The 26,100-nt window shown below is 41.4% G+C and overlaps 1 protein-coding gene across 1 annotated transcript; it reads right to left on the bottom strand.

Moving 5' to 3' along the window:
* Positions 1-15,616: 15,616 nt before the first annotated feature.
* LOC138351557 (uncharacterized) lies at positions 15,617-16,351 on the bottom strand. The gene has a single exon (XM_069303353.1). It carries the CDS (start codon positions 16,349-16,351, stop codon positions 15,617-15,619), a length of 735 nt encoding a protein of 244 aa, XP_069159454.1.
* Between the last annotated feature and the right edge of the window lie 9,749 nt (positions 16,352-26,100).

Raw genomic sequence — 26,100 nt, 5'->3', positions numbered from 1 at the left:
TGTTCCCCACTAAAAAAAATATATATATAATGAATTCGAATGTGTATGTGTGTTAATGCTCACCGAAATTTTCTAATTAAAAGGGAGTTCGCATGATCGAGCTCTAGCTACTAAGCTCCGCCTTACTATAGATATTTGTTGTTTAGTATAAATGATTGCTACACACCGTCGAGATTTCAAATGTTACATTTCTGATTGAAGTGTGTTCTATTATCTCTTTGTTTTTTAAACCCTTTAAATTGACTCACTGCCCTTCGGTAGGAGAGGTTCTTCCCAGACGCACTTATGACTCAGCTGCTGTTTACACTCCAACCACGTCCTCTGATCTGTCGCTGGTGAGTACGACTCACAGGAACGTGGTTGACAACGTATAACCCAACGCACATGAATTGAAAAGATAATAACGAAAGTTTCGGTCCTTCCTGATATGGCTTAGATATCTTATATATTGAGAATTTGTTTTTAACAGGACGATTGGATGGAACCAGAATCCTTGATACCCCCCCTCCCCCCCCCCCTAGCGTTCAGGACTCTCCCTTTCCTAGCATCATGGATACATGCCCCCCCCTCACTAGAGAACCGAATTTCAGTAGAGCATCGTGTAGAGTTTGGGTGTAACCAAAACCTCCTTCAGTGGTGTGTGGTTCACATCTTGGACGATATTCACACATGTTGATCTCTTCTTCACCGGCGGTATGAGGCTCGTGTGTGTGTGTGTGTGTGTGTGTGTGTGTGTGTGTGTGTGTGTGTGTGTGTGTGTGTGTGTGTGTGTGTGTGTGTGTGTGTGTGTGTGTGTGTGTTTGTGTGTGTGTGTGTGTGTGTGTGTGTGTGTGTGTGTGTGTGTGTGTGTGTGTGTGTGTGTGTGTGTGTGTGTGTGTGTGTGTGTGTGTGTGTGTGTGTGTTTGTGTATGGGCGTGCACGCGCGTTTAAGATATCAGAGAGAACGGCGAGTGGCTGCGTAAGTACGTCCTTTAGTGAGTGTTCTTGGAGTACAATACCCCTTACGACCCTTTCCAATGACAGTTGTTTCCTATGTATTTTCTATGTATTTCATATGTGTTTCCTATGTGTTCCCTGTGTATTTCCTATGTGTCAGTCAGAGCACACAGGAGGAATAAAGAGGTGAGTTTCACACAAAAAAAAAAAATGGTACGAATTTCTGGCGTTGTGCAAGTTAAATTGCAGCGATTTTTTGTTATAATCAATTGACAAAAAAGCCACAATTTTGAGAGATTGAAGATAAAATCATAACACCGTAAAAGTTGTTTTCTCTGCTCGGCCAAGAGAGGTTAGGTGAGCGCTGGGGTTTAAACGCTTTTGATTTGACAGAACAGTTAATTTTTTTCTGAGTGACAAATTGCGAAATTAGGTTGGGGTGGGCAGGAGCATACCTGAAAAGAGATAGAGAGAGAGACAGAGACAGAGAGAGGGAGACAGAGACAGAGATAGACAGACAGAGAGAGAGAGAGAGTGAGAGAGAGAGTGAGAGAGAGAGAGAGAGAGAGAGAGAGAGAGAGAGAGAGAGAGAGAGAGAGAGAGAGAGAGAGAGAGAGAGAGAGAGAGAGAGAGAGAGAGAGAGAGAGAGAGAGAGAGAGATTGAGAGAGAGAGAAAACCCAGACAGATAGACAGTGTTTCTCTCTTTTATCTATGTTTCTTCATATCTGATAATGATTTACAAGTCTCTCACGCCGGGTAGACAAGTTAAGACATACGTGACCTCCTCTCCTACAGTTCCTGAAATTTTACTTCTTCTCCCAAAGAAATTTTCCACCACAAAATCTAAACTTCTTGGTAAATACTCCACTATTTAAGAACAGGTCAAGACTCTCAAATATTTAAATAAAACCTCAGACCCTCACAACTCGAACTCTTGACTGAGTTTGTAAACATTTCTGTACAAAAACTCACATTTCTGAAATAAAAACCATTTTATTAAGGGGTAAAAAAATAACTGCAAACTCATACGATAATACTAATAATTAATTAATATTATTATTATTAGAAATGTTATTGAAATCTTTTTTTAGGAATTGGGACAAACTTGAAGTCAAGAGCTTCTGGTGACTAGCAAGCGATGAATAGGTGGCCTCAGAGGGCTCATGTAGGGAGAGGGAAGGGGGGAGAGATAAGTACAGATAGACACGCATAGGGACATATAGGCAAACAGCCAGACAGACAGATAGACAGACAGACAGACAGACAGACAGACAGACAGACAGACAGACAGACAGACAGACAGACAGACAGACAGACAGACAGACAGACAGACAGACAGACAAACAGACAGACAGCAAGGCAGGGACTAGGGTGAGGTATCGCAACCAGAGTGGCACCTTGCTCAATATTGTTCAGGGGTTCAGCAAAGGTGTCATTAATAATTCCAGTTCTGACTGTCAGGAGCAACATCGAGGGATATCAGAGATTCATGCAGCAATACCGCCGTTGTTGTTGTTGTTGTTTTAGATTCAGCTACTCGGAACAAACATTTGTAAGTAGCACAGGCTATGGTGAGCCCGTAGTGGACTTACGTGGCACAGAAGCGAGGCTGTAACTTCTTGACACACAATATCGCTGTTTACGGCACTTTATAACAGTCTTCAATATCCTACAATATTCCATATCTTGCTTGCAATATCCGATATCTTGCAATATCCCATATCTTACAATATCCCATATCATCTTGCAATATCCCATATCTTGCAATATCCTATATCTTGCAATATCCCATATCATCTTGCAATTTCCCTTATCTTGCAATATCCTACATCATCTCACAATATCTGCAACTTTCCATTTCTGTAATATTCCGAACTATCTGGCAGTGTCTTCAATATTTCATGTCTGGCAATATCTGTAATATAACAAAGACTCTAGTAATATCTGCAATATATCATCCCATCTCGCAATATCTGCCCTATTCCATCCATATTTCACAAATTGATTAACTCTATATATATTCTTTGCAACGTTAATTATTTATAAATGTATACTAATTTACCAACCTTAAAATTCTTCATTGCCATGCAACACACCATCAAGATGCAGCTTTGTATCAGCTCAACAAACCTTGCAGAATCACACTGAGCACCAAGCTTACCCCAAGTACTCTTGGCTCGTCTTTCATCCCACCTCGTAAGCTTGCTACAGAAACTACAGTCACATAGAGCTTGAAAGCTTGAAAAAATGTAAAAAGAAATGCCTTAACAAACGCCAGTATTCTGAACTAAAGCAATTTGAAGAAGTTTCAGAGTAATTAGCATGAGGTAATGAACAACAGGAAGATATACATATATATATATATATATGTTCAATCGTAACCTCATCTATCAATATGAAGATAATTTAATCGATTATTGTGTTTCTTTCATGTCTCTCCATCATTTATGATCATAACTGAAAAGTTGTTTTCGTGCCGTTTTGCAACTGAAATCGGTAAACAAGCAACCCGTTTTCTCTCGCGTCACGTTTTTACGAAATCGACCAATCCATTAAAATGCGATTTATTGGTAAAAAATAAAGCAATGTAAAAAATTCACGTATTCAATGCATCGGCCTCAGTAGGTTTGGTGAATTCCTTGGGTTCATATTTTTGGTCAGTGAAAACAGTTCCGTAAAAAATGCAATAAAACAAATAAAGAGAACGGCCTGAAATAAGAACGCAAGAGAGAGAGAGAGAGAGAGAGAGAGAGAGAGAGAGAGAGAGAGAGAGAGAGAGAGAGAGAGAGAGAGAGAGAGAGAGAGAGAGAGAGAGAGAGACTCGCATGACCTCATGAACGCCAATAAAACCTTTATAATATGACTGAAAAACAGATGAAGACTTGGTTTTATGGGAATAATATCATCACGTGAGACTGCGTCAATTTGAGGCTCGTAAATCCTACGGGTCCTCGTAAAGTCCTAGAAAAAATCCTAAGACGGCTTACTGGAACATCATCTTAACTTCTTTAATTAAGATTATGAGAATGAGCTGGTCGTATAGTCTTCTCTGATACCGTGGCGCGGCCCTTGCTTCCTCCCTTCTCTCTCAAGCACCAGTCTTCCCTATTGAGAGTGATTATAAGGTCGTTCAAGCTTCTTCTGTCCTAACTAGAGTAGTTTCAACCTCATTCTAGCGCCTTTCTCCCGATTTAGAACGAGTTTAACTTCGCTGTAGCGCGTTCCTTCCTTTAGTATACTTTTTCACCTTTCAAGCGCCTCTGTATTGTTATAGTATGCTTTCCCTCTTGCTCCAGTGCCTTCTTTCCCTCGGTCTGGTAGGTTCCCCTTGCTCTAGTCTGCCCTTGAGATTCAGTCACCCTTCCCGGGTCTGTCCTTTCCAATCATCCATGCCTTCAGTGTCTCCTACTACTATATTCCTCATTATCTACTTAGCTACTGAACTATTCTGCCCCCGTTCTCCCCCATTCAACGAACGTGCGTTCCAGTCTTTTCGAGTTAACTCCCTGTCAAGCCGAGCTTCTACATTCTACTCCCGTTCTTTCAATCTACTCAGCTCCCCCCTGTTCTGATCCTAGTCCATCACTCTACCCCCAGTTCACATATTCTACCCCTGGTACTCCATTCTACCCCTTGGCTCAAGATACTTTTCTGTTCTCCAAGTCTCCTTCATCCTCTGATTGAACACCCTCAGGATTCTTTAACTCGTCTAACTCCTGAACTTATATCACGAAACACGCACCCAACCATTTTCAGTTCTTTGCTTCTTTCTGCGTGTATCTTTCTATATATCTCAGTGGCAGTTTTCTCACATTCTTTCTGTTATTAAATAGCTGGTAGCTTCTTTCTCTCTTTCGCTTCCTTCCTCTTTAAGCAACATATTATTTCCAGTCACATACACACACATCCCAAATGGCCTACAAGCCTGTTCATTATTCGATTGAAGATTGAGAGTTGAAACCCAAAAATAATGGTTCTAGGTTCAAGCAAATTCTAGATTGAGCACACACGCGCCTTGGTTATCAGAAAGCTCTAGAAATTGACCCTCCTAGTAGGCGGTTACTAATACTAGAAAAACTGTCAGGTGTATGTGGAAAATTACGAAGCTGGGAGAAAGAATTCCTCCCAGGAAGGAAACAGTGAGTGTCAGTGAGAGAGGTATTAAAAGTATTTCATCGCGTGAAGAAAGTAATGCCACCACTTGGGCCCGACCTGTTCCTTATAGACAGACATAAAGAACCAAATAGATCAAACAGGGTCTTAATTAAAGACCTTAAAGAATATTTTCAAGGGTTTTCAAAATAGCTATTGGACTTAAACCCAAATAATTGCAAAGTTATTCGATTAAGAATAAGAGTAAAGGAGAAAGACTTTAAAGTAGATACATATCTCTACATCTAAATCAACGTCTACATCTATCTCTACATCTAAAGCCAGCCACACAACCCGAACGCTTGCCACACACCTATTTCATACCAAGCCATGAATAATGTGAAAGGTGGAGCTGGAGGGTATGAGAACGCCATCAGCTTGAGAATGAGGAATGGAGAAGATAAGGATGAATGAGAAGGAGTCTTAGATGAAAGAATCGAAGCGGAAGTAAGACGGTATCTGGAGAAGGCGTGGGTTACGGAAATTATTGTTTCTACAGCAACCACTCCTGGACACGTTAGCTAGCGTTACTTCAAACTTTATTTGGAATTTTGATTCGAAATAAGTAACGCAACACCAGACATCCGAAAAGTTAAAGTTTTTCCTTCCCAGCTGGCACTGTTCCTCAAGATCCTTCCGTCTCAGCTTGTAGTATCATATATTAATCCGTATTTCATGGATAGGAAGGATCGATACAAAGCAGCATATCACCGGAACAGCAGGAAAGCTATCCCAATCTTCCTTGAGAATTTTGCATTAAGGACTTTTCTTATGGAGCTCCGGGAGCCACTTCAAGACTTTTTACAAGGCTGAGTATTTTTTCCTTCTATGATAATATATTATACCCTTTAAACGGTAAAATTTTTACACCAGAGCACTTGTGAGGTACTTCTCTTTCAGAATATAAAGGCATTCGTCTTTCCTTTATTTAATAGGCACAAGTCGACACAAGTTATCGCTACAGCAGTGATTATATGCTCTTGTACACGGATTCATCCGGAAACCAATCTCTCCTATTCGCCCGAATGCACACAAACATACTCACAAAATGTCATAGACAGCATACGTTAGCCCTGTGCTTGAATATACTGCCCCCCCCCCCCCTTGGGTGGAATTTCTGCATGAAAAAAAAACTAGAGAATTTCCAAAATGTTTACTATAGACTGGACCATGAGCAAACAGGACTGAGCTACAAGGAAAGGCACATGAGGCTCATGATGCTGGAAAAGAGAAGAGGCATTGAAAGTGGACAAGAAGTAAATTTAGTATGAACAGAGCGAAAATTCATCGTAATTACTAGCAAACAAGAAGGCAAGATAAACATTTGGAATGGAAAAGTGTAAATGGAAACATCTGGAATGAAAAAATGGAATGGAAAATATCTTCAGTGTAACAAAAAAAAAGTAGTGAACAGGTTAAATGTGTTTAAAAATGGGAGGAAATAGAATCTGACTCCATACATAGTTTCAAGAAGAGGAATAAGAAGAAACAAGAGAGATTGGAGCACTTGTACTAGTCGCAACCAGCAACTGAAAGGAAAGTTCAAAGAGCTGAAGTTCAGTTTTCACAAAAAGATATATAGGTGAGAGCATATTTGATTAAACAGTGCAAATATAACGTCACTCATTCTCTAACTGAAGGTTACAATGATTCGTTTGCAAATGAGAAACATGAGAAGCAGGTCTCTCTCTCTCTCTCTCTCTCTCTCTCTCTCTCTCTCTCTCTCTCTCTCTCTCTCTCTCTCTCTCTCTCTCTCTCTCTCTCTCTCTCTCTCTCTCTCTCTCTCTCTCTCTCTCTCTCTCACACACACACACACAGCCATTACATCATCATGCCAAGGAACTAAAGGTTAACCTTACAAACTCAGCAGCTGAGTGTAGTTAAATGAATAATGCACACACCCCACGTCCATCCTGTGTTTACAGAACTCCTCGTCCATCCTGTGTTTACAGAACTCCTCGTCCATCCTGTGTTTACAGAACTCCTCGTCCATCCTGTGTTTACAGAACTCCTCGTCCATCCTGTGTTTACAGAACTCCTCGTCCATCCTGTGTTTACAGAACTCCTCGTCCATCCTGTGTTTACAGAACTCCTCATCCATCCTGTGTTTACAGAACTCCTCGTCCATCCTGTGTTTACAGAACTTCTCGTCCATCCTGTGTTTACAGAACTCCTCGTCCATCCTGTGTTTACAGAACTCCTCGTCCATCCTGTGTTTACAGAACTCCTCGTCCATCCTGTGTTTACAGAACTCCTCATCCATCCTGTGTTTACAGAACTCCTCATCCATCCTGTGTTTACAGAACTCCTCGTCCATCCTGTGTTTACAGAACTCCTCGTCCATCCTGTGTTTACACAATACTGTCCATTATGTATATATACAAAACTCCATTTATTGTGTGTCTACAATCTGTATCATATACACAATCAGCGTTACCACGTTGATTATGTACGGGGCCGGTGGCTGAGTGGACAGCACGCTGTACCCGTGACCCTGTGGTCCGGGGTTCGATTCCCGGCGTCGGCGAGAAACAACGGGCAAAGTTTCTTTCACCCTAAAGCCCCTGTTACCTAGCAGTAAGTAGGTACCTGGGATTTTAGTCAGGTATCACGGGCTGCTTCCTGTGTGTGTGTGTGTGTGTGTGTGTGTGTGTGTGTGTGTGTGTGTGTGTGTGTGTGTGTGTGTGTGTGTGTGTGTGTGTGTGTGTGTGTGTGGGTGTGTGTGTGTGTGTGTGGGTGGGAAGAAAAAAATAGTTACTATTTTGTAACACTTGATTGACAGTTGGGAGGCAGGCCGAAAGAGCAGAGCTCAACCCCCGCAAGCACAACTAGGTGAATACAACTAGGTGAATACATCTTCTCTCTTTCCCCTCGAAAATAAATTTTCCCCTTCCCGTTCATTCCAACCTTCCCCCCACCCCAATCCCTCATAACCCCCCTCCAATCCCACAACTGGATATCAACAATCCTCCCTAATCAACATCACCCCAGGAAATAATCACTACACCAAAAACTTTACCAGCAACAGAAAATTGCAATGCTGAGCGTTGCTGACAGGCTGTTGCTCCTGCGAGGAGCTTGTTTACATCAACAATGAAGAGGCAATTGCTGGCAGGGCGCCCCCGAGGGGAGGCGCCCCCGAGGGGAGTCGCCCCCGAGGGGAAGCTGCGTCTGAGGTGGAGGATCGAGGCTCCCTCTGTCCCCCATTTAGCACCAACTGATGAGGTTGGTCTCGCCACAAGCCCTTACGACTATAGTAGTTTCTCGTTTGCGAACTGGTCTTCAAAGTTTTGGTGGTCTCTTATATAACTATAAATTTTACATTTATATGATATATATATATATGTGTCGTACTTAGTAGCCAGAACGCACTTCTCAGCCTACTATGCAAGGCCCGACTTGCCTAATAAGCCAAGTTTTCATGAATTAATTGTTTTTCGACTACCTAACCTACCTAACCTAACCTAACCTAACTTTTTCGGCCACCTAACCTAACCTAACCTATAAAGATAGGTTAGGTTAGGTTAGGTAGGGTTGGTTAGGTTCGATCATATATCTAAGTTAATTTTAACTCCAATAAAAAAAAATTGACCTCATACATAATGAAATGGGTAGCTTTATCATTTCATAAATACAAAATTAGAGAAAATATATTAATTTATGAAAACTTGGCTTATTATGCAAATCGGGCCTTGCATAGTAGGCTGAGAAGTGCGTTCTGGCTACTAGGTACGACATATATATATATATATATATATATATATATATATATATATATATATATATATATATATATATATATATATATATACACACATACACACATACACACACACATACACACATACACACACACATACACACACACACTCTAAACGAGCCCCCCTCCCCCCCAAAAAAAAAAACACTTGGGGGGCCGGTGACGGAGTAGTTAGCACACTTGGGGGGCCGGTGACTGAGTAGTTAGCACGTTGGACACGTAATCCTGTAAACCGGGGTTCGATTCCCGGCGCCGATGAGAAACAAACTGGGCAGAGTTTTTTTTCACTCTGATGCCCCCTGTTACCTATAGTAAATAGGTACCTAGAAGTTAGACAGCTGTTACGGGCTGTTTTCTGGGTGTGAGTGTGTGAGAAAAAGTTAGTTAGTAGTTAGTAATAGTTGATTGATTGACAGTTGAGAGGCGGGCCGAAAGAGCAGAGCTTAGCCCCCGCAAGCAAAACTAGGTGAATACACAACACCTGCACTCTTTCTTTCTGTTTTGCAATTCATAAAAGGATATTCCCCAAGCCACCAGGCGCTTGTGAAAGGCCTCAACCTGTTTATTTTAGCAATATTGCACAGGAGGTTAGAGGAAGATGATGACTAGAGAGAGAGAGAGAGAGAGAGAGAGAGAGAGAGAGAGAGAGAGAGAGAGAGAGAGAGAGAGAGAGAGAGAGAGAGAGAGAGAGAGAGAGAGAGAGAGAGAGAGAGAGAGAGAGAGAGAGAGAGAGAAAGAGAGAGAGAGAGAGAGAGACACGCGCCCACCATCTCGTCTGTGAAGGAGACTTTGGATGCAAATTGACAACAGTGCTAATACTGTGTTTTGCAAAGTTAGGATAACTAGTGGCGTTTTATTTTCTTCAGGCATGGAGTTTTTTTCGGTGCATGGAGGAGGGGATGGGGGGGGCCGGCGGAGGTTGGGAAATGGTGGGGGGGTTTCTTTTCTTGTATATTGTAAAAAAAAAAAAAATTATTGTCTATTTCTTCTATTTCTTTTATTCTTTATTATTTTCATATTTCTTGTTTTAGTTTTCCTCTTCAGTTTTTCTACATTAGTTTTATATTCTTCTGTTTTTCCCCTCCGTTTATTTCTGTTCTTTGATTAAATTAGCGATTTTTTCTTCCTTTTTTTTTACCTCACTTTTCTAGCCTCTTGTTCAGTTGTCTTTCAATTGCTAGTTTTCTTCCTTTTTCTTTCTAATTTCTAACTATTCTCCCGTTTTTATACTATCTTTTCTACTTAACAATTTTTTCTCCATCTACTTTTTTCTACTTTGTAACATGCTGTTCCCTCTATCTTTCCTAATTTTTAACTTTCTTTTCCTTCTATGTATTCAGCTCCGAATTCGTGATTTATCCCAATTTTCGTATTCCTCTCATCTGTTCAGCATCCCTTTCATGTAACCTCTTCTCAATTGCAATCATCTTCCCCCTTCTCTCCTTTTCTTCTTCCTGTTCCTTCGCTTCAGGAGGGTAATAGGGATTTGGAAACAGTCTTATGAATGAGTGGAATGGGCTGTCATCTGGCATTAACGAGTCAAAATTGTTTAACAAGACAAGTTTCAAAATAGGTTAAATAGACTGGATTTAAACGGGGCGCACCTGGTGTGTGGGCCAATAGGCCTGATGCGTGTTCTGTAGTTCTTATGTACTTATGTTTATCATCTCTTTCTAGTTATTTATTTTGTTTAATTTAACTTGGGTTGCCATTTATCTCCTTCTTGAACGGCTGTCACTTGGTTAGTTGCAACTCAGTTGCTTCCCTGCGATAGGAGCGAGTGAATTAACTCTGCTGGTGACCTACACCACTAAAGAGTGCCTCCATAGGCAGAGTTCATCAAAATAATAAAGGAATCAATCGAGAGATTTGTGATCCGTGCAAAGCAGCTTCTGTTTCTGGTCAACTGCTCCTAGTCCCGCACTTATCTAACCACTCCCACACTGTTTTACCCACTCAACTACTCTCACTTATACACCTATCAAATCACTTATCCAACTACTCAAACTCGTGAATTTATACAAATACATAAACTCATGTGCTTGTCAAACAACTCGTATACCGAGCCACCAATTCACATTTACATTCTTACCCAAGCTAGACCTGAAATTTCAAGTATGCTGCATATGTGATGTTGCTCGGTTAAATGTGCCATAGGTGTACAATGCTATTTCTAAATTAGTGTTGCCTATGGGGTAGAAATCTCAGCTTATTCCACTTACCCAATTCATCCAAGGTGCAAAACCACTTTGAAAACTTGTTATATAGTGTGATGAGTCGATATATGTCCTGTCACGAGTTTTCACGCATGCAGAAATTGTTGACTATATTGTTCAGGCGTAACTGAAAAACTTGCAAGACTGAGATCCTTAGCTCAGTGTTATTATTGTAAATCTCCTGTGTCAGAGGGACAGAGCTCTCTCCCGTATTCCCATACATCGCCCTGGTTATTCACACAATTAACCCTGGTACTCGAACTCAATATACTAGTCCTCATTCTCTCCAGCTTGGAGTTCTAGGAGGACCATCCTCTCATACTACACTTGTTTGTATTCTCGTGTCTCAGTCGATAAATTATTTTCATAGGTTTCATCTCCAAAACGAATTGACGAAGATCATATAAAAAAATTGAAATGGAGGAGCCACAGAATGAGGTGACACACGAAAATAGGAACACAGGTAAATCACAGAGATGTCAGAGCCAACCTCTTATATATTAATGTTTAAAATGCCTATACTGAATTATATGATTAAATAACTGAAGCTAACTCAAACCACAAGTAAAGAAAATTACGATGATAGGAAAATAAGATAACAGAATCATAAGACTGGACCGAGCAAGCATATCTAGGAGAGTACATTCATTCACAAGTCACCTTTCTTAGTCCTCTGAGGAAGACAGACTACCCAAAGAAAACACTTGGGACTTCCGCTATGAGAGGCAGGAAAACAATCTCGAAGTTAAAATTACATATTGATGCCACCAACTTACAGTGCCAGATATCGGCTTCTTCAGCGAGGTCCTCGGGTTCTGGGGAGGTCGACTCACATTATTCTCTTAACATCATCTGGTAAATGACTGACAGAGTATATACGTCAGTTTATACTAAGTCCAATCCTAAGCTGGGGAGATTTCGTAACATTAAAAATTCAGCTTTGCGCTAAGCTGCAGAGATGAACATTATTATGAACCGAATCTCAAGTATTTGCATATTGCTGCATAAGATATTTAGATACAGTTAAGCTGACGAATGTTAAACTAATAATTTGTTGAATTATATTATTACCATACATATATATTTACCATACATATATATTTACGTATCTCTGGGTGTAACCATGGCCTCTCCTGATTACATTTGTTCCAGTACATGATCTTGTACTTGTGACTTTAATCTCAAGAACAAAAAAAGTTGAACTCAAAACTATTCTAGTATTCAAAACATAATTCTTCTGATGCTTTTAAATGAAAATAATTTGAACAAATTAAATTAATGTATTTAATGAATTTATACGTTCCTATCATCCCTGTTGATGCGCACGTGTGCGGAGGAGGGTAGCAGGTAAGGAAGAACCTCAAAGGATATGAGACAGACTAAAAATGCCAGAAACTATATCGTTTCACTTTGAGTTCTGAGGTTTTTGCTGTGCCTCGTATCTCTGTACCTTCGTCCTTAACCCTACAGAGCTGTGTTTCATATTTATTTACGTATCTATATGCGCTCATGCGTGACTGTGTACTGTGCAGTTTCTCTCTGTGCAGTAGTTTTGTTGTGTGTTTCTGTGTAACCGATAACAATGTCGTGTCGGTGAAAGAGATAAATCAGGATATTGTTGAATCGTGGCCATTCATTCGCATGTGGAACGCCACCCATGAAAACCGTATGGAACGGAATGACGTGAAGCGCCATCGTGAACAATTCTACACCAGTGAGGAACTTTCCACATTTCTACCACAATTCACGAAATAAAATATACGAATGAATTAAACACTGAAGTACTGTTTTAGAGCCACGGGGTCTTTCCTTGCACACAAACCGATAACACGGTCTTCCACTCTTCTCTTCTCCTTCTCCTCCGGGGGTTCGACTCTCCTGACCACCTCGGGGGTTCTGTTCCTCCCTTTAAGTCTTTGTCTGTCCCTTCCTCCTTCTATCCCTCCTTCCATTCCTCTCTCTTTGTCCATATACTCTCTCTCTCTCTCTCTCTCTCTCTCTCTCTCTCTCTCTCTCTCTCTCTCTCTCTCTCTCTCTCTCTCTCTCTCTCTCTCTCTCTCTCTCTCTCTCTCTCTCTCTCTCTCTCTCTCTCTCTCTCTCTCTCTCTCTCTCTCTCTCTCTCTCTCTCTCTCTCTCTCTCTCTCTCTCTCTCTCTCTCTCTCTCTCTCTCTCTCTCTCTCTCTCTCTCTCTCCAGCCTCTCACTCCCTCACCGGACCATTGCTATCAGCACTCTGCTACACACATGTAGTTTATTATGTTTCCTCGACATGTGTTGGAGTTGTCAACTCTGGAGGTCACCTGTTAAATATGAAGGTCACCTGTCAACTCTGTAAGTCACCTGTCAAATCTGTAGGTCACCTGTCAACTCTGGAGGTCACCTGTCAAATCTGTAGGTCACCTGTCAAATCTGTAGGTCACCTGTCAAATCTGGAGATCACCTGTCAACGTCACCGCCAAAGACGGAATGCCGGCTCCGGTCAAACAAGCTGCAGGTGAACTCTACAATATTCTCAATATTCGGAACGGGAGTCCCGGTGGTGCAGTCGGCTTTGTTCTCGACTCATAATCGAGAATTCCGGGTTGGAATCCTGCGCGGAACAGAAATGGGCGACCGCGTTTTCTATGACCCAATGACTTCCTACTATACAATGTTCGTGTATTTTACAGGATGTATTTACTGACGCTTGTTTCTGGGATTTTAGATACATTTATTCTCGTAATTCTTGAATCTATTCTTGCATTAGAGTTTTAGGTTTTTGTATTTATATGTGAAGATGTTAAACCTTTTCTGTAAAAGACAGAATATATAAATATGTAAGTGTGTGTGTTTGTGTGTGTGTGTACTCACCTATTTGTACTCACCTATTTGTGCTTGCGGGGGTTGAGCTTTGGCTCTTTGGTCCCGCCTCTGAACTGTCAATCAACTGGTGTACAGATTCCTGAGCCTACTGGGCTCTATCATATCTACATTTAAAACTGTGTATGGAGTCTGCCTCCACCACATCACTGCCTAATGCATTCCATCCGTTAACTACTCTGACACTGAAAAAGTTCCTTCTAACGTCTCTGTGGCTCATTTGGGTACTCAGTTTCCACCTGTGTCCCCTTGTTCGCGTCCCACCAGTGTTGAATAGTTTATCCTTGTTTACCCGGTCGATTCCTCTGAGGATATTGTAGGTTGTGATCATGTCTCCCCTTACTCTTCTGTCTTCCAGTGTCGTAAGATGCATTTTCCGCAGCCTTTCCTCGTAACTCATGCCTCTTAGTTCTGGGACTAGTCTAGTGGCATACCTTTGGACTTTTTCCAGCTTCGTCTTGTGCTTGACAAGGTACGGGCTCCATGCTGGGGCCGCATACTCCAGGATTGGTCTTACATATGTGGTGTACAAGATTATGAATGATTCCTTACACAGGTTCCTGAACGCTGTTCTGATGTTAGCCAGCCTCGCATATGCCGCAGACGTTATTCTTTTTATGTGGGCTTCAGGAGACAGGTTTGGTGTGATATCAACTCCTGTCACCTTGTGTGTGTGTGTGTGTGTGTGTGTGTGTGTGTGTGTGTGTGTGTGTGTGTGTGTGTGTGTGTGTGTGTGTGTGTGTGTGTGTGTGTGTGTGTGTTTTTAGAAACCTTTAATAGGTGTTTAGAAGCGATCAACACATATTTTGACTGTACAATTAAACTCACTTCCCTACTGGGATGCGGATATTTACCTCCTGTACCAGTCACCTGTCAGCCATGAATCACCTTCCTCCAACCCCCCGAACTCCCCCAAATCCACTCTCCTGTCACCTCCCGTCACTTTCACACCTTTCGTCACAGTCACCCTTTCTCACCCGTCACACCTTAATCACCCACAACACACACACCTTCACCGCTGTCACCCACCTCCTGTCACCTGGCTGACAAGACCAACGACAGACATATTTCCTTTAAACGGCTGAAACAACCAAGCGGCAGCCTCTCCATTGATCGCAGAGTTCCCCCTTCCCGACCCACACACACACACACATGTTTGGCCCTGAGAGGCTTCCTCTATTAAAGCTTAGAGTAATACGAGGCTTCGGTTTGGTCCACGACGGTTGTGTAGCGCAGGTGTGGTCTGTCGGTTGTGTAGCGCAGGTGTGGTCTGTCGGTTGTGTAGCGCAGGTGTGGTCTGTCGGTTGTGTAGCGCAGGTGTGGTCTGTCGGTTGTGTAGCGCAGGTGTGGTCTGTCGGTTGTGTAGCGCAGGTGTGGTCTGTCGGTTGTGTAGCGCAGGTGTGGTCTGTCGGTTGTGTAGCGCAGGTGTGGTCTGTCGGTTGTGTAGCGCAGGTGTGGTCTGTCGGTTGTGTAGCGCAGGTGTGGTCTGTCGGTTGTGTAGCGCAGGTGTGGTCTGTCGGTTGTGTAGCGCAGGTGTGGTCTGTCGGTTGTGTAGCGCAGGTGTGGTCTGTCGTGTGGTCTGTCGCTTTACGCATCGTCGTCGTCATCTTCCGTGCCAATTTCGTTAGTTCGTGTACATAGTTTCCGTCTTTCGTGGGAAGCTTTTTAATTCTTATATTTAAATGTCAAAGACTTATTCAATACTGCAGCAATAATTGGCTGCTGCTAGATCATCCACTCGGTCAATGGCTGCTCCCAAACCATCCACTCGGTCAATGGCTGCTCCCAAACCATCCACACGGTCAATGGCTGCTCCCAAACCATCCACTCGGTCAATGGCTGCTCCCAAACCATCCACACGGTCAATGGCTGCTCCCAAACCATCCACACGGTCAATGGCTGCTCCCAAACCATCCACTCGGTCAATGGCTGCTCCCAAACCATCCACTCGGTCAATGGCTGCTCCCAAACCATCCACTCGGTCAATGGCTGCTCCCAAGCCATCCACTCGGTCAATGGCTGCTCCCAAACCATCCACTCGGTCAATGGCTGCTCCCAAACCATCCACTCGGTCAATGGCTGCTCCCAAACCATCCACTCGGTCAATGGCTGCTCCTAAACCATCCACACGGTCAATGGCTGCTCCCAAACCATCCACACGGTCAATGGCTGCTCCCAAACCATCCACACGGTCAATGGCTGCTCCCAAACCATCTACACGGTCAATGGCTGCTCCCAAACCATCCACTCGGTCAATGGCTGCTCCCAAACCATCCACACGGTCAATGGCTGCTCCCAAACCATCCACACGGTCAATGGCTGCTCCCAAACCATCCACTCGGTCAATGGCTGCTCCCAAACCATCCACTCGGTCAATGGCTGCTCCCAAACCATCCACTCGGTCAATGGCTGCTCCCAAACCATCCATTCTACAAAAAGCAACGCATTAACCATCCCCGTATAATGAGGCGAGCCTCGCATGATGTGAACGAGCATGAGGACGACGCATGAGAGGAGTAATGAGGTATGAGAGTAATTGAACTGATAATGCGTTATGGTCTACTGACTCACAACAAATATATTATTTCAGCCGGTGTGATATAGCGATTATTACTGGCTTTGACTGCAGGGGAGTTAGAGAAATAAATAGTGTAATGACATTACTAAACAAGCATTGGAGTTATTATTGTTGTTATTAGTTTATATTTGGTTTTTGTTGGTTATATTTTATGTCGATTATCACTATAATTCTATATTTTTGTTTGTCATTAATGTTAATGGGTTATATGGAGTAATGATCTTGTCATTAAAAATAGGTGTGTGTGTGTCTCCATCCAAAATAGACCAAGCATTATATGGTATGACTTAGATCATTCATTAATTTCTGCTTGCACATGTCAATATGCTTCCCCCACTGTTGACCAGACCACACACTAGAAGGTGAAGGGACGACGACGTTTCGGTCCATTCTGCACCATTCTCAAGTCGATTGGGAGACGTGAGAATGGTCTAAGACGGACCAAAACGTCGTCGTCCCTTCACCTTCTAGTGTGTGGTCTGGTCAACATTCTTCAGTCACGTTATTGTGACTTCTCGACTGCATGTTTCCCCACTGTTCCTTTCAGTCATATGCCCCTCGATACAATGCCAGGTAAAGCTATATTCATGGACGTAGCTCACATATATCTTTCTCCTCTCGTATTGGCCTTATATGAATGATATATGTGGGAACTTTGGAATATTCTTTGACACAGAGCTATAAAGTTTTGTATAGTTCTTTGGAGCCTAGTGATAATTATCGTTTAGGTACTTACTCGTCTCCATTCACCTCTGTACAATCACTGTAGATCGTAAATCAAGTCAAATAAATGCGATAAAACAGATTGGAAATTAACAGGAGGAAGCTCTAAGCACAATCATTACATTGCATTTGGAAGCCCAATCACTTTTGGGATCATCGGGGATCGAACACCAACGCTGCAGGAAGCAAGGACTTAGCTTCTACTTACTATCCCAAGTATTTGGGTTATATAAACACGTGATCCAGCATGATTTCAAACGCGTACAGTTTCCTCTCATATTGGCATTGAAATCATAGATTTTACACTGAAAATTGTTACGACAATAGATAACTGAACCATTACGACAATAGATAACTGAACCTTTACGACAATAGATAACTGAACCATTACGACAATAGATAACTGAACCTTCATAACATCTCCCTGGCGCTCAACAGTCATCTACAGTTTTACAAATGGTTTTCCAAATTCATTTAATATTAGGCGATGATCTTGCAGTTCCAGAAAACATTTTATCCAGATTAAAGGAGTAATTTACATATTCATACATGCGGGGCTTGAACTCATCACAGTTAAATATAATGACTTATACAGCTATTTTTTTGTAATAATTTTTGTATTATTTAATATTTCAGGCCTTCCTAAATTACTATGGTATTTAAAAAATACCCCGGACCAAATATATTTACGAAAGACCATTTGAATTTTTCTCTCTCTCTCACTGTACCATCCTCATAACTCCTCCACTATGCCATCTTCATTACTCCATCACTATGCCATCATCATCATTACTCCCTCATTATACCATTACCATTGCTCCTCTGTCCGTCTTTGTCCTACCATCATTACTCTCTTTCCGTCCAGAATGACTCGAGATGTAGGCAATAAGCGATCAAAATTGTCATTCAAGCACCTATGATTAGGTGCCTGGGATGACGAACGAAGCCTGAGCGAACAGCAGGGATAGACTGGAGGCAGGAAGAGGTCGGGAGGGTGGCAGAGATAGACAGGAAGAAGCCGGATGGAAGGCAGGGTTAGACAGGAGGCAGGAAGAGGTCGGGTAGGTGGCAGAGATAGACAGGAAGAAGGGGGAGGCATAATGTAAGGAAAGACATGATGCAGCGAGAGGCAGGAGTCAGGGAGACGTAAGATGACACGGGTGAGAGGCTGAGGAGAGGCAGGAGGTTTGGAGAGGCTCACAGATGAAAGACAGTTAAACTACTGGAGTCGTACAGGAAGGGAACAAATCAAACAGAGAAGGCAAGAAACACGAAGGGAAGGAGAAAGGAAGAAAAGGAGGGAGAGAAGCAATAGCAATCTGGAGGTGTGTGTGTCGTTCTGATGAAGTTACAATTCAATTATGAATCCTGCATTGACCAGTTCAACTCAACATGACTCTGTGCTGCCCAAACAAGTCGAACTTTGGTTGAATTGGATGTGTGTGTGTGTGTGTGTGTGTGTGTGTGTGTGTGTGTGTGTGTGTGTGTGTGTGTGTGTGTGGCTCGCTCGTGAGTGCTTTAGTGGTGACTTCAGTGAAACCGTGATGTAATTATGCTGTGAAACACATCATAGTGACCGGAGTTTCGGGACTATTAGATTGTTCACGGGTCATGCGTCCCGTGACACCCATACTTTGTACAACCTCTTTATACTATATATTCTTATCGTTACACAGCTTCATTCTCTCTTTCTCTCTCTCTCTCTCTCTCTCTCTCTCTCTCTCTCTCTCTCTCTCTCTCTCTCTCTCTCTCTCTCTCTCTCTCTCTCTCTCTCTCTCTCTCTCTCTCCTCTCTCTCTCTCTCTCTCTCTCTCTCTCTCTCTCTCTCTCTCTCTCTCTCTCTCTCTCTCTCTCTCTCTCTCTCTCTCTCTCTCTCTCTCTCTCTCTCTCTCTCTCTCTCTCTCTCTCTCTCTCTCTCTCTCTCTCTCTCTCTCTCCTCTCTCTCTCTCTCTCTCTCTCTCTCTCTCTCTCTCTCTCTCTCTCTCTCTCTCTCTCTCTCTCTCTCTCTCTCTCTCTCTCTCTCTCTCTCTCCTCTTATAATTCTATTATCGTCGCTGGCTGGTAAGCTGTTCTTAATTCAGCCAATAAGACGAGCGCCTTAACTTCACATTACATTTCTCTCCAATCATCCCCCGCCTAGTGTTCTGAGAGGCGGACAAGCAATCGTTTTTATGTACCTGATCCACCTTCACTGGTTGCAAGGGTTTGCAAGGCAACCCGGGCATGTTAATGGCGCTCTTGCCTGCAGGACTTGATTGATTTCCGGCCGAGTTTATTTTTTTTTTTTTTCAACGAAAACTTTCATATATATCAAAGTGCAACAAGATCTTTTAGTTTGATTGGTTGTTGTCTATTTGATATCGAGGGGAAAATTAGTCAAAGTTACACAGTATATATATAATTATATAATAGTAGAGTAATTTCATATATATATATATTATATGTATAAATCAGTAATGAATGGGGGACGGATTTTTAGTTAAATAAAAAACGAGTAAATATATATTTTAAATAATTTTTACATAATAGTGTCCTCAAATATCAGGAACATATCTTCAGCTTAGTGGTATAAATAATATGTATATAAAGGCAGGATCTGCAGCACAGTCTGCAACAATCCGATGCATGCATAATAAATGAGTCAAAAATTCACAATAGTATTCAATTAAGGAATAGAATCCCATAGACTTACAGAAAAAAACGCAATTTCCCTTCAAAAATTCCAAAGGAAACATTAACAAGTAACACATAAAAAAAGTATATATAAACAAATGGGAATGGGAATAAATATATTGATATTATGAACAAAATTAGATATACTGAGAAAAGAAATGAGGAATCATTCTCGCATTTTCTCCAATTACAAAACTATAAACTGGCTGATTATTAATCACACCTTCTCCAAGAATCATCGACACATCCTCCCCCTCCCCCGCCACCTCAGAGAATATATACAAAAAGTCACACTCCCTCCATCAAAATCCTTGTCAACATCATCCCATCACCATCCTTGTCAACATCATCCCATCACGTCATGATGGGATGATCCACACACCAATGCAGGGTGTTTGGGTGTCCCGGATGTGTTGTACTGTAAAGTGTTTACGAAGTTCCCAGCTACATGGCCTCAGGAGGCAGCACCCCGGGCACGGAGTCACTCTACATTTGCTGGAGTTTAACTAACTTTTTTTTTCCCATCAGCGACTGTCTTCTCCACGTGCGTCTTCACCTCACTCACTACTGTCTTGTGCGCTCGTGGATTCCCACCTTGATGTCTCCCAAAACGAGGGGTGTAATAAATGGCTATATTTTTGTCTAAATATAACCATTTGTTACTAAACTAAACATCCTGATTAAACCATTCCTAACCAAGCCTAACATCTCACAATAGTGTGTTTTAGACCTGAAAAATACGGAAATAAAGCTGGTGGGAAGCAATCACCGAGCGGTTTCAATACACACACTTGAAAATAAATCAATTTTTTTTTTTAAGGTATGACGGTGTCGGGAGCCCTACGTTTGATTTGTTAAAACCATCGTAGATATAATTCTTTACGTTAAGCATCCTGACTTGGCAGTGACGTCATTGTATTTTTCGGTTCGAGTTCGAAACCCTCATCAGAATTCTGTACATTTCCAAAAGGTAATTGTTAAACAATAAATCGCAGTGAATTAGGAATTAAGCAAAAGGGTACATAACACCAGCTGATAGAGCCAGCAGCGGCGCCTGGAGTTTACACGACTCTACCACTGTGGAGTAAAGCTACTCCGGATTCCACAGGTCCAGTCCCTCTTGTGGTTCAGTTTCTGTCCAATGGGTTAAGCAAAAAATATCTGGGGGCATTCTGTGCGTCAAACGGGTTACATATTCTCTCTCTCTCTCTCTCTCTCTCTCTCTCTCTCTCTCTCTCTCTCTCTCTCTCTCTCTCTCTCTCTCTCTCTCTCTCTCTCTCTCTCTCTCTCTCTTTGAGCAACTGTCTCTTTCCACTTCCCTTTCTGCCGTCCCTCTCCTGCATTGCAACAAACCGCGTTTTTAAAATGCTAATGCGTGAAGGGATGTGGAGAAACGAATTAATTCTAGCTTTGACCTGAACAGCAACAGGATCCCCAGCAGGTCTGTAAGTAATGTGCAAGTTGCAAAAAATTAGAAAAATATTTGAAGTAAACACAGTAGCCAACACCTCTTTTAAAATTAAAAAAAAATTCAAGCGACCTTTCACATTTTAATTGATCAGATACGAATTTTTTTATTATTATGAGTTCCTCGTCTAGTTTACAAGACGCTTAGTTGCTTCATCTGTTCCCCCTTCTTCACTTGTTATTCAGCTTCTTTATACATGTGTCTTCAGACTATCCTTGTCTTCAACGTTCTTAATTCCCATATCCTCTTTCTATATATATCTTTAGCTTCCCTTGCGCTTCTTCCTTCCTTTCGCACCATCCTCTTAATTCACTCGCCATCCTTTCTTCCCCTTCTCTCCTCCTTAATCCTTCCGATATCTTGCGTCTATATTCAATATTATTCCCCATTTTATAATGTTACTTCCCAGCCACTGTTTTGATTAACCTTTTCGTTACTTTCTTGCCAACCTTTCTCTCTCTTTCTCTCTCTTTCTCTCTCTCTCTCTCTCTCTCTCTCTCTCTCTCTCTCTCTCTCTCTCTCTCTCTCTCTCTCTCTCTCTCTCTCTCTCTCTCTCTCTCTCTCTCTCTCTCTCTCTCTCTCTCTCTCTCTTCTCTCTCTCTCTCTCTCTCTCTCTCTCTCTCTCTCTCTCTCTCTCTCTCTCTCTCTCTCTCTCTCTCTCTCTCTCTCTCTCTCTCTCTCTCTCTCTCTCTTTCTCTCTAGCTAATCCTCCTCAGCCTCAAATAATTTTTTCCGTTCCCCTCTACATTCTCCTTTCTAATTCCTACTTCCCCTTTCCTCCCCCCACTTGCTGTAGCTCCTCACCTCCCCCCCCCCCTTACAATGAGCTAATCACGGCATCTCTTTATCCAAGCTGAACTAATGACATTGATGCACCAACGCAATCAACGCTATTAACATTACTTTTAAGTTGATTAAACGTGACTTGAAGCTAATCCCAACATCCCCTCAACTCTATGACAAAGCTGGGCCAAGAGCGTTGAACCACCAAAAGCAATATCAACGTTACTATCGTTGGTTCTGCGCCGTTTAAACGTTACTTGAAGATCGCCACAGTCTTCCCTCGCTCTTTGGTAACTCCTGGGAACGAGAGAGAGCGGCCAGCTACTGAATATTTCCCGCTGGGGAAACTGCGGACGTGTATATATCATCTGTGTGTCATGAGACGCGGGAGTTTACAGGAGGAGACTCACCACCACTACCAGGGTACAGAATGCTTGGGTGTCTTACCATTACCGGATATATATATATATATATAGCATATATATATATATATATATATATATATATATATATATATATATATATATATATATATATATATATATATATATGTATATATATATATATATATATATATATATATATATATATATATATATATATATATATATATATATATATATATATATATATATATATGTCGTACCTAGTAGCCAGAACGCACTTCTCAGCCAACTATGCAAGGCCCGATTTGCCTAATAAGCCAAGTTTTCATAAATTAATGTTTTTTCGACTACCTAACCTAACCTAACCTAACTTTTTCGGCTACCTAACCTAACCTAACCTATAAAGATAGGTTAGGTTGGGTTAGGTAGGGTTGGTTAGGTTTGGTCATATATCTACGTTAATTTTAACTCCAATAAAAAAAATTGACCTCATACATAATGAAATGGGTAGCTTTATCATTTCATAAGAAAAAAAAATTGAGAAAATATATTAATTCAGGAAAACTTGGCTTATTAGGCAAATCGGGCCTTGCATAGTAGGCTGACAAGCGCGTTCTGGCTACTAGGTACGACATATATATATATATATATATATATATATATATATATATATATATATATATATATATATATATATATATATATATATGCGAACAAGCCTGAATGGTCCCCAGGACAATATGCAACTGAAAACTCACACCCCAGAAGTGACTCGAACCCATACTCCCAGGATATATATATATATATATATAAATATATATATATATATATATATATATATATATATATATATATATATATATATATATATATATATATATATATATATATATATATATATATATATATAAATATATATATATATATATATATATATATATATATATATATATATATATATATATATATATATATATATATATATATATATATATATATATATATTTTAGCAACCCAATGTCAGCAACCGGCACCCGTCTCACACCACAGGCTCTCCGAATTGCCGTGGCTCTCCGCCTCGCTGCCCCAATCCACACCAAATACAGGTGTATTTGCGGCGAGGCAGAGGCCGACAGATATGGACGGCATGGCCTTCTTTGCCAAAGGACGGGAGGATGGCATGCAAGACACGGCGAGGTTAATGACATTATTAAGAGAAGCCTTACCACAGCCGGTTGTCCAGCAGAGAGAGCCCCGTTACCTAATGTCCCGCAACTCTGATGAGCCTGTCGGTCGCCCAGACGGAATTACGGTGAACACCTGGAAGAATGGTAGAGTTGGTGTGGGACTACACTTGCGTTTCAACTTTAGCTAATACCTATGTTGACTTCAGTGCTACACAAGCAGGAGGAGCTGCCAATCACCGGGAAGCGGCCAAGTCACGTAAATACAGAGACCTTGAGCACCACTACAATTTTGTCCCCATTGCCTCAAAGACACTTGGTGCCTGGGGTAAAAGTGCTGCTAGCTTTTTGAAGGAGTTGGGGTCTAAGCTAATCGAAACAACTAGAGACCCTAGAGCTGCCAGTTTTCTTTTTCAGCGCCTTAGTGTGGCAATCCAGAGAGGAAATGCTCACTGCATCCACGGTTCCTGACCGCCTTCTGAGGAGCTGGAAGAGCTGTTCAACTTGTGACAAGCAGCCTTGTACCCTGCATGTAATCAATATTGTAACTTTTTTTGTGTAATGACATTTTCAAATAAAGTTAGATAAATATACACACTTAACAAAAGAATAGGGGTGGTAGGAGAAGAAAATATCAAAGTGTTCAGTGAGGATCCACAAGGTCTTCTCTGAGTACTCTTTATTTTCTTCTCCGAGGCTATGGGTCCCTACACTTGCACCAGAGGTGGTACCCCTTCTATATATATCTATATATATATATATATATATATATATATATATATATATATATATATATATATATATATATATATATATATATATATATATATATATATATATATATATATATATATATATATATATATATATACATGAAGGCTTATTCCAATATCCGTGTTGTTTACATTTGTTAAACACTTTAGGAGCGCCGAAACACTTCGAGGTTGTATATATCGATACTAACGATACCTTCAAATACCGCTACGATACCGATACAAGTCGTGAAGTTTGCAAGCTCGTCAACTGCTTAATAAATGTCAACAAATTGGGCCATAATTGCTGTACGATTTAAGTAAATGGTTGCGCAAATGGTTGACGAATCTGGTGTTGTTTACATTTCCTATATAACGTTCATTATATAGGAAATGTCTTACGATACCTTACCGTATAGGTTTGCCGCCGCCGCCGCCATTGAGACAAGTTCCGTCCTTTGCTATAAGATATATATCACTCTGAAGCCGCGAGTCAACCTCTTCCCCTACACAACAACTTCCCAGCACTGACGTCCAGTTGGTCTGGTCTGGAGCTTAACATCTCGCAGTCCCTTTAAAACGCCAACATGAGACCCCGAGTTGAACTTCTCGACTCACTAATTTCATCTTCGGCATATATGTTGTTAGGTTTCATGCGTAAATTTGTTGTATTTTAGTTATACTTTATTTTTTCTTTTCATTTTCATTTTTGATCACACATACGTTTTATATATATATATATATATATATATATATATATATATATATATATATATATATATATATATATATATATATATATATATATATATATATATATATATATATATATATATATATATATATATATATATATATATATATATATATATATGCGAACAAGCTTGAATGGTCCCGAAGCCAATATGCAACTGAAAACTCCACACCCCAGAAGTGACTCGAACCTAGACAGCCAGGGCCACTATGCAACTGGCGTACCTGGTACCTTAACCTCTTGACTATCCGTGACCGTACAAAAGACATTGGTAGCCGAGGCTAAATCCCCCAACGTCCCGACGGCCTACACCAACCATCCTATATCCATCCCATACCTCCACACACTTCCCACCCCCTGCAAATTTTAATGAGGCAGTAAGAAAAAAAGACCCTGTATTCTTCCCTGTAAGAATACTAGGCGGGGTTTGTGGTGGTGTATAGCTTGCCCTGTATAGTATGTCTCTCCTTCTATCACATCTCCCTTCTACCCCCTATTCTTTTTTCCTTCTTCTGGAGAATTTTGTCTCACACCTCGATCCGCTGTCGGCGGTTTGGTTGACACGAGGAAGTTTGCATAATGCAGGTGGAATGTTTTGTTGTAAGGTGGTGGTGGTGGATAGTGAGGAAAGACGAGGAGGAAAGGTATTGCATTTTATGTGTGTGTGTGTGTGTGTGTGTGTGTGTACTCACCTAGTTGTGTTTGCGGGGGTTGAGCTCTGGCTCTTTGGTCCCGCCACTCAACCGTCAATCAACAGGTGTACAGATTCCTGAGCCTATCGGGCTCTATCATATCTACACTTGAAACTGTGTATGGAGTCAGCCTCCACCACATCACCCCCTAATGCATTCCATTTGTCAACCACTCTGACACTAAA

The sequence above is a fragment of the Procambarus clarkii genome, chromosome 5 (genome assembly GCF_040958095.1).
Source record: "Procambarus clarkii isolate CNS0578487 chromosome 5, FALCON_Pclarkii_2.0, whole genome shotgun sequence".
Lineage (NCBI taxonomy): Eukaryota > Metazoa > Arthropoda > Malacostraca > Decapoda > Cambaridae > Procambarus > Procambarus clarkii.
Note: the sequence above shows the minus strand (reverse complement) of the source record. Positions and strands in the feature narration are given on the sequence as shown.

Excerpts from the sequence above, each read along its gene's own strand:
- LOC138351557 (XM_069303353.1), bottom strand. The coding sequence starts at position 16,351 with ATGGATGGTTTGGGAGCAGCCATTGACCGAGTGGATGGTTTGGGAGCA.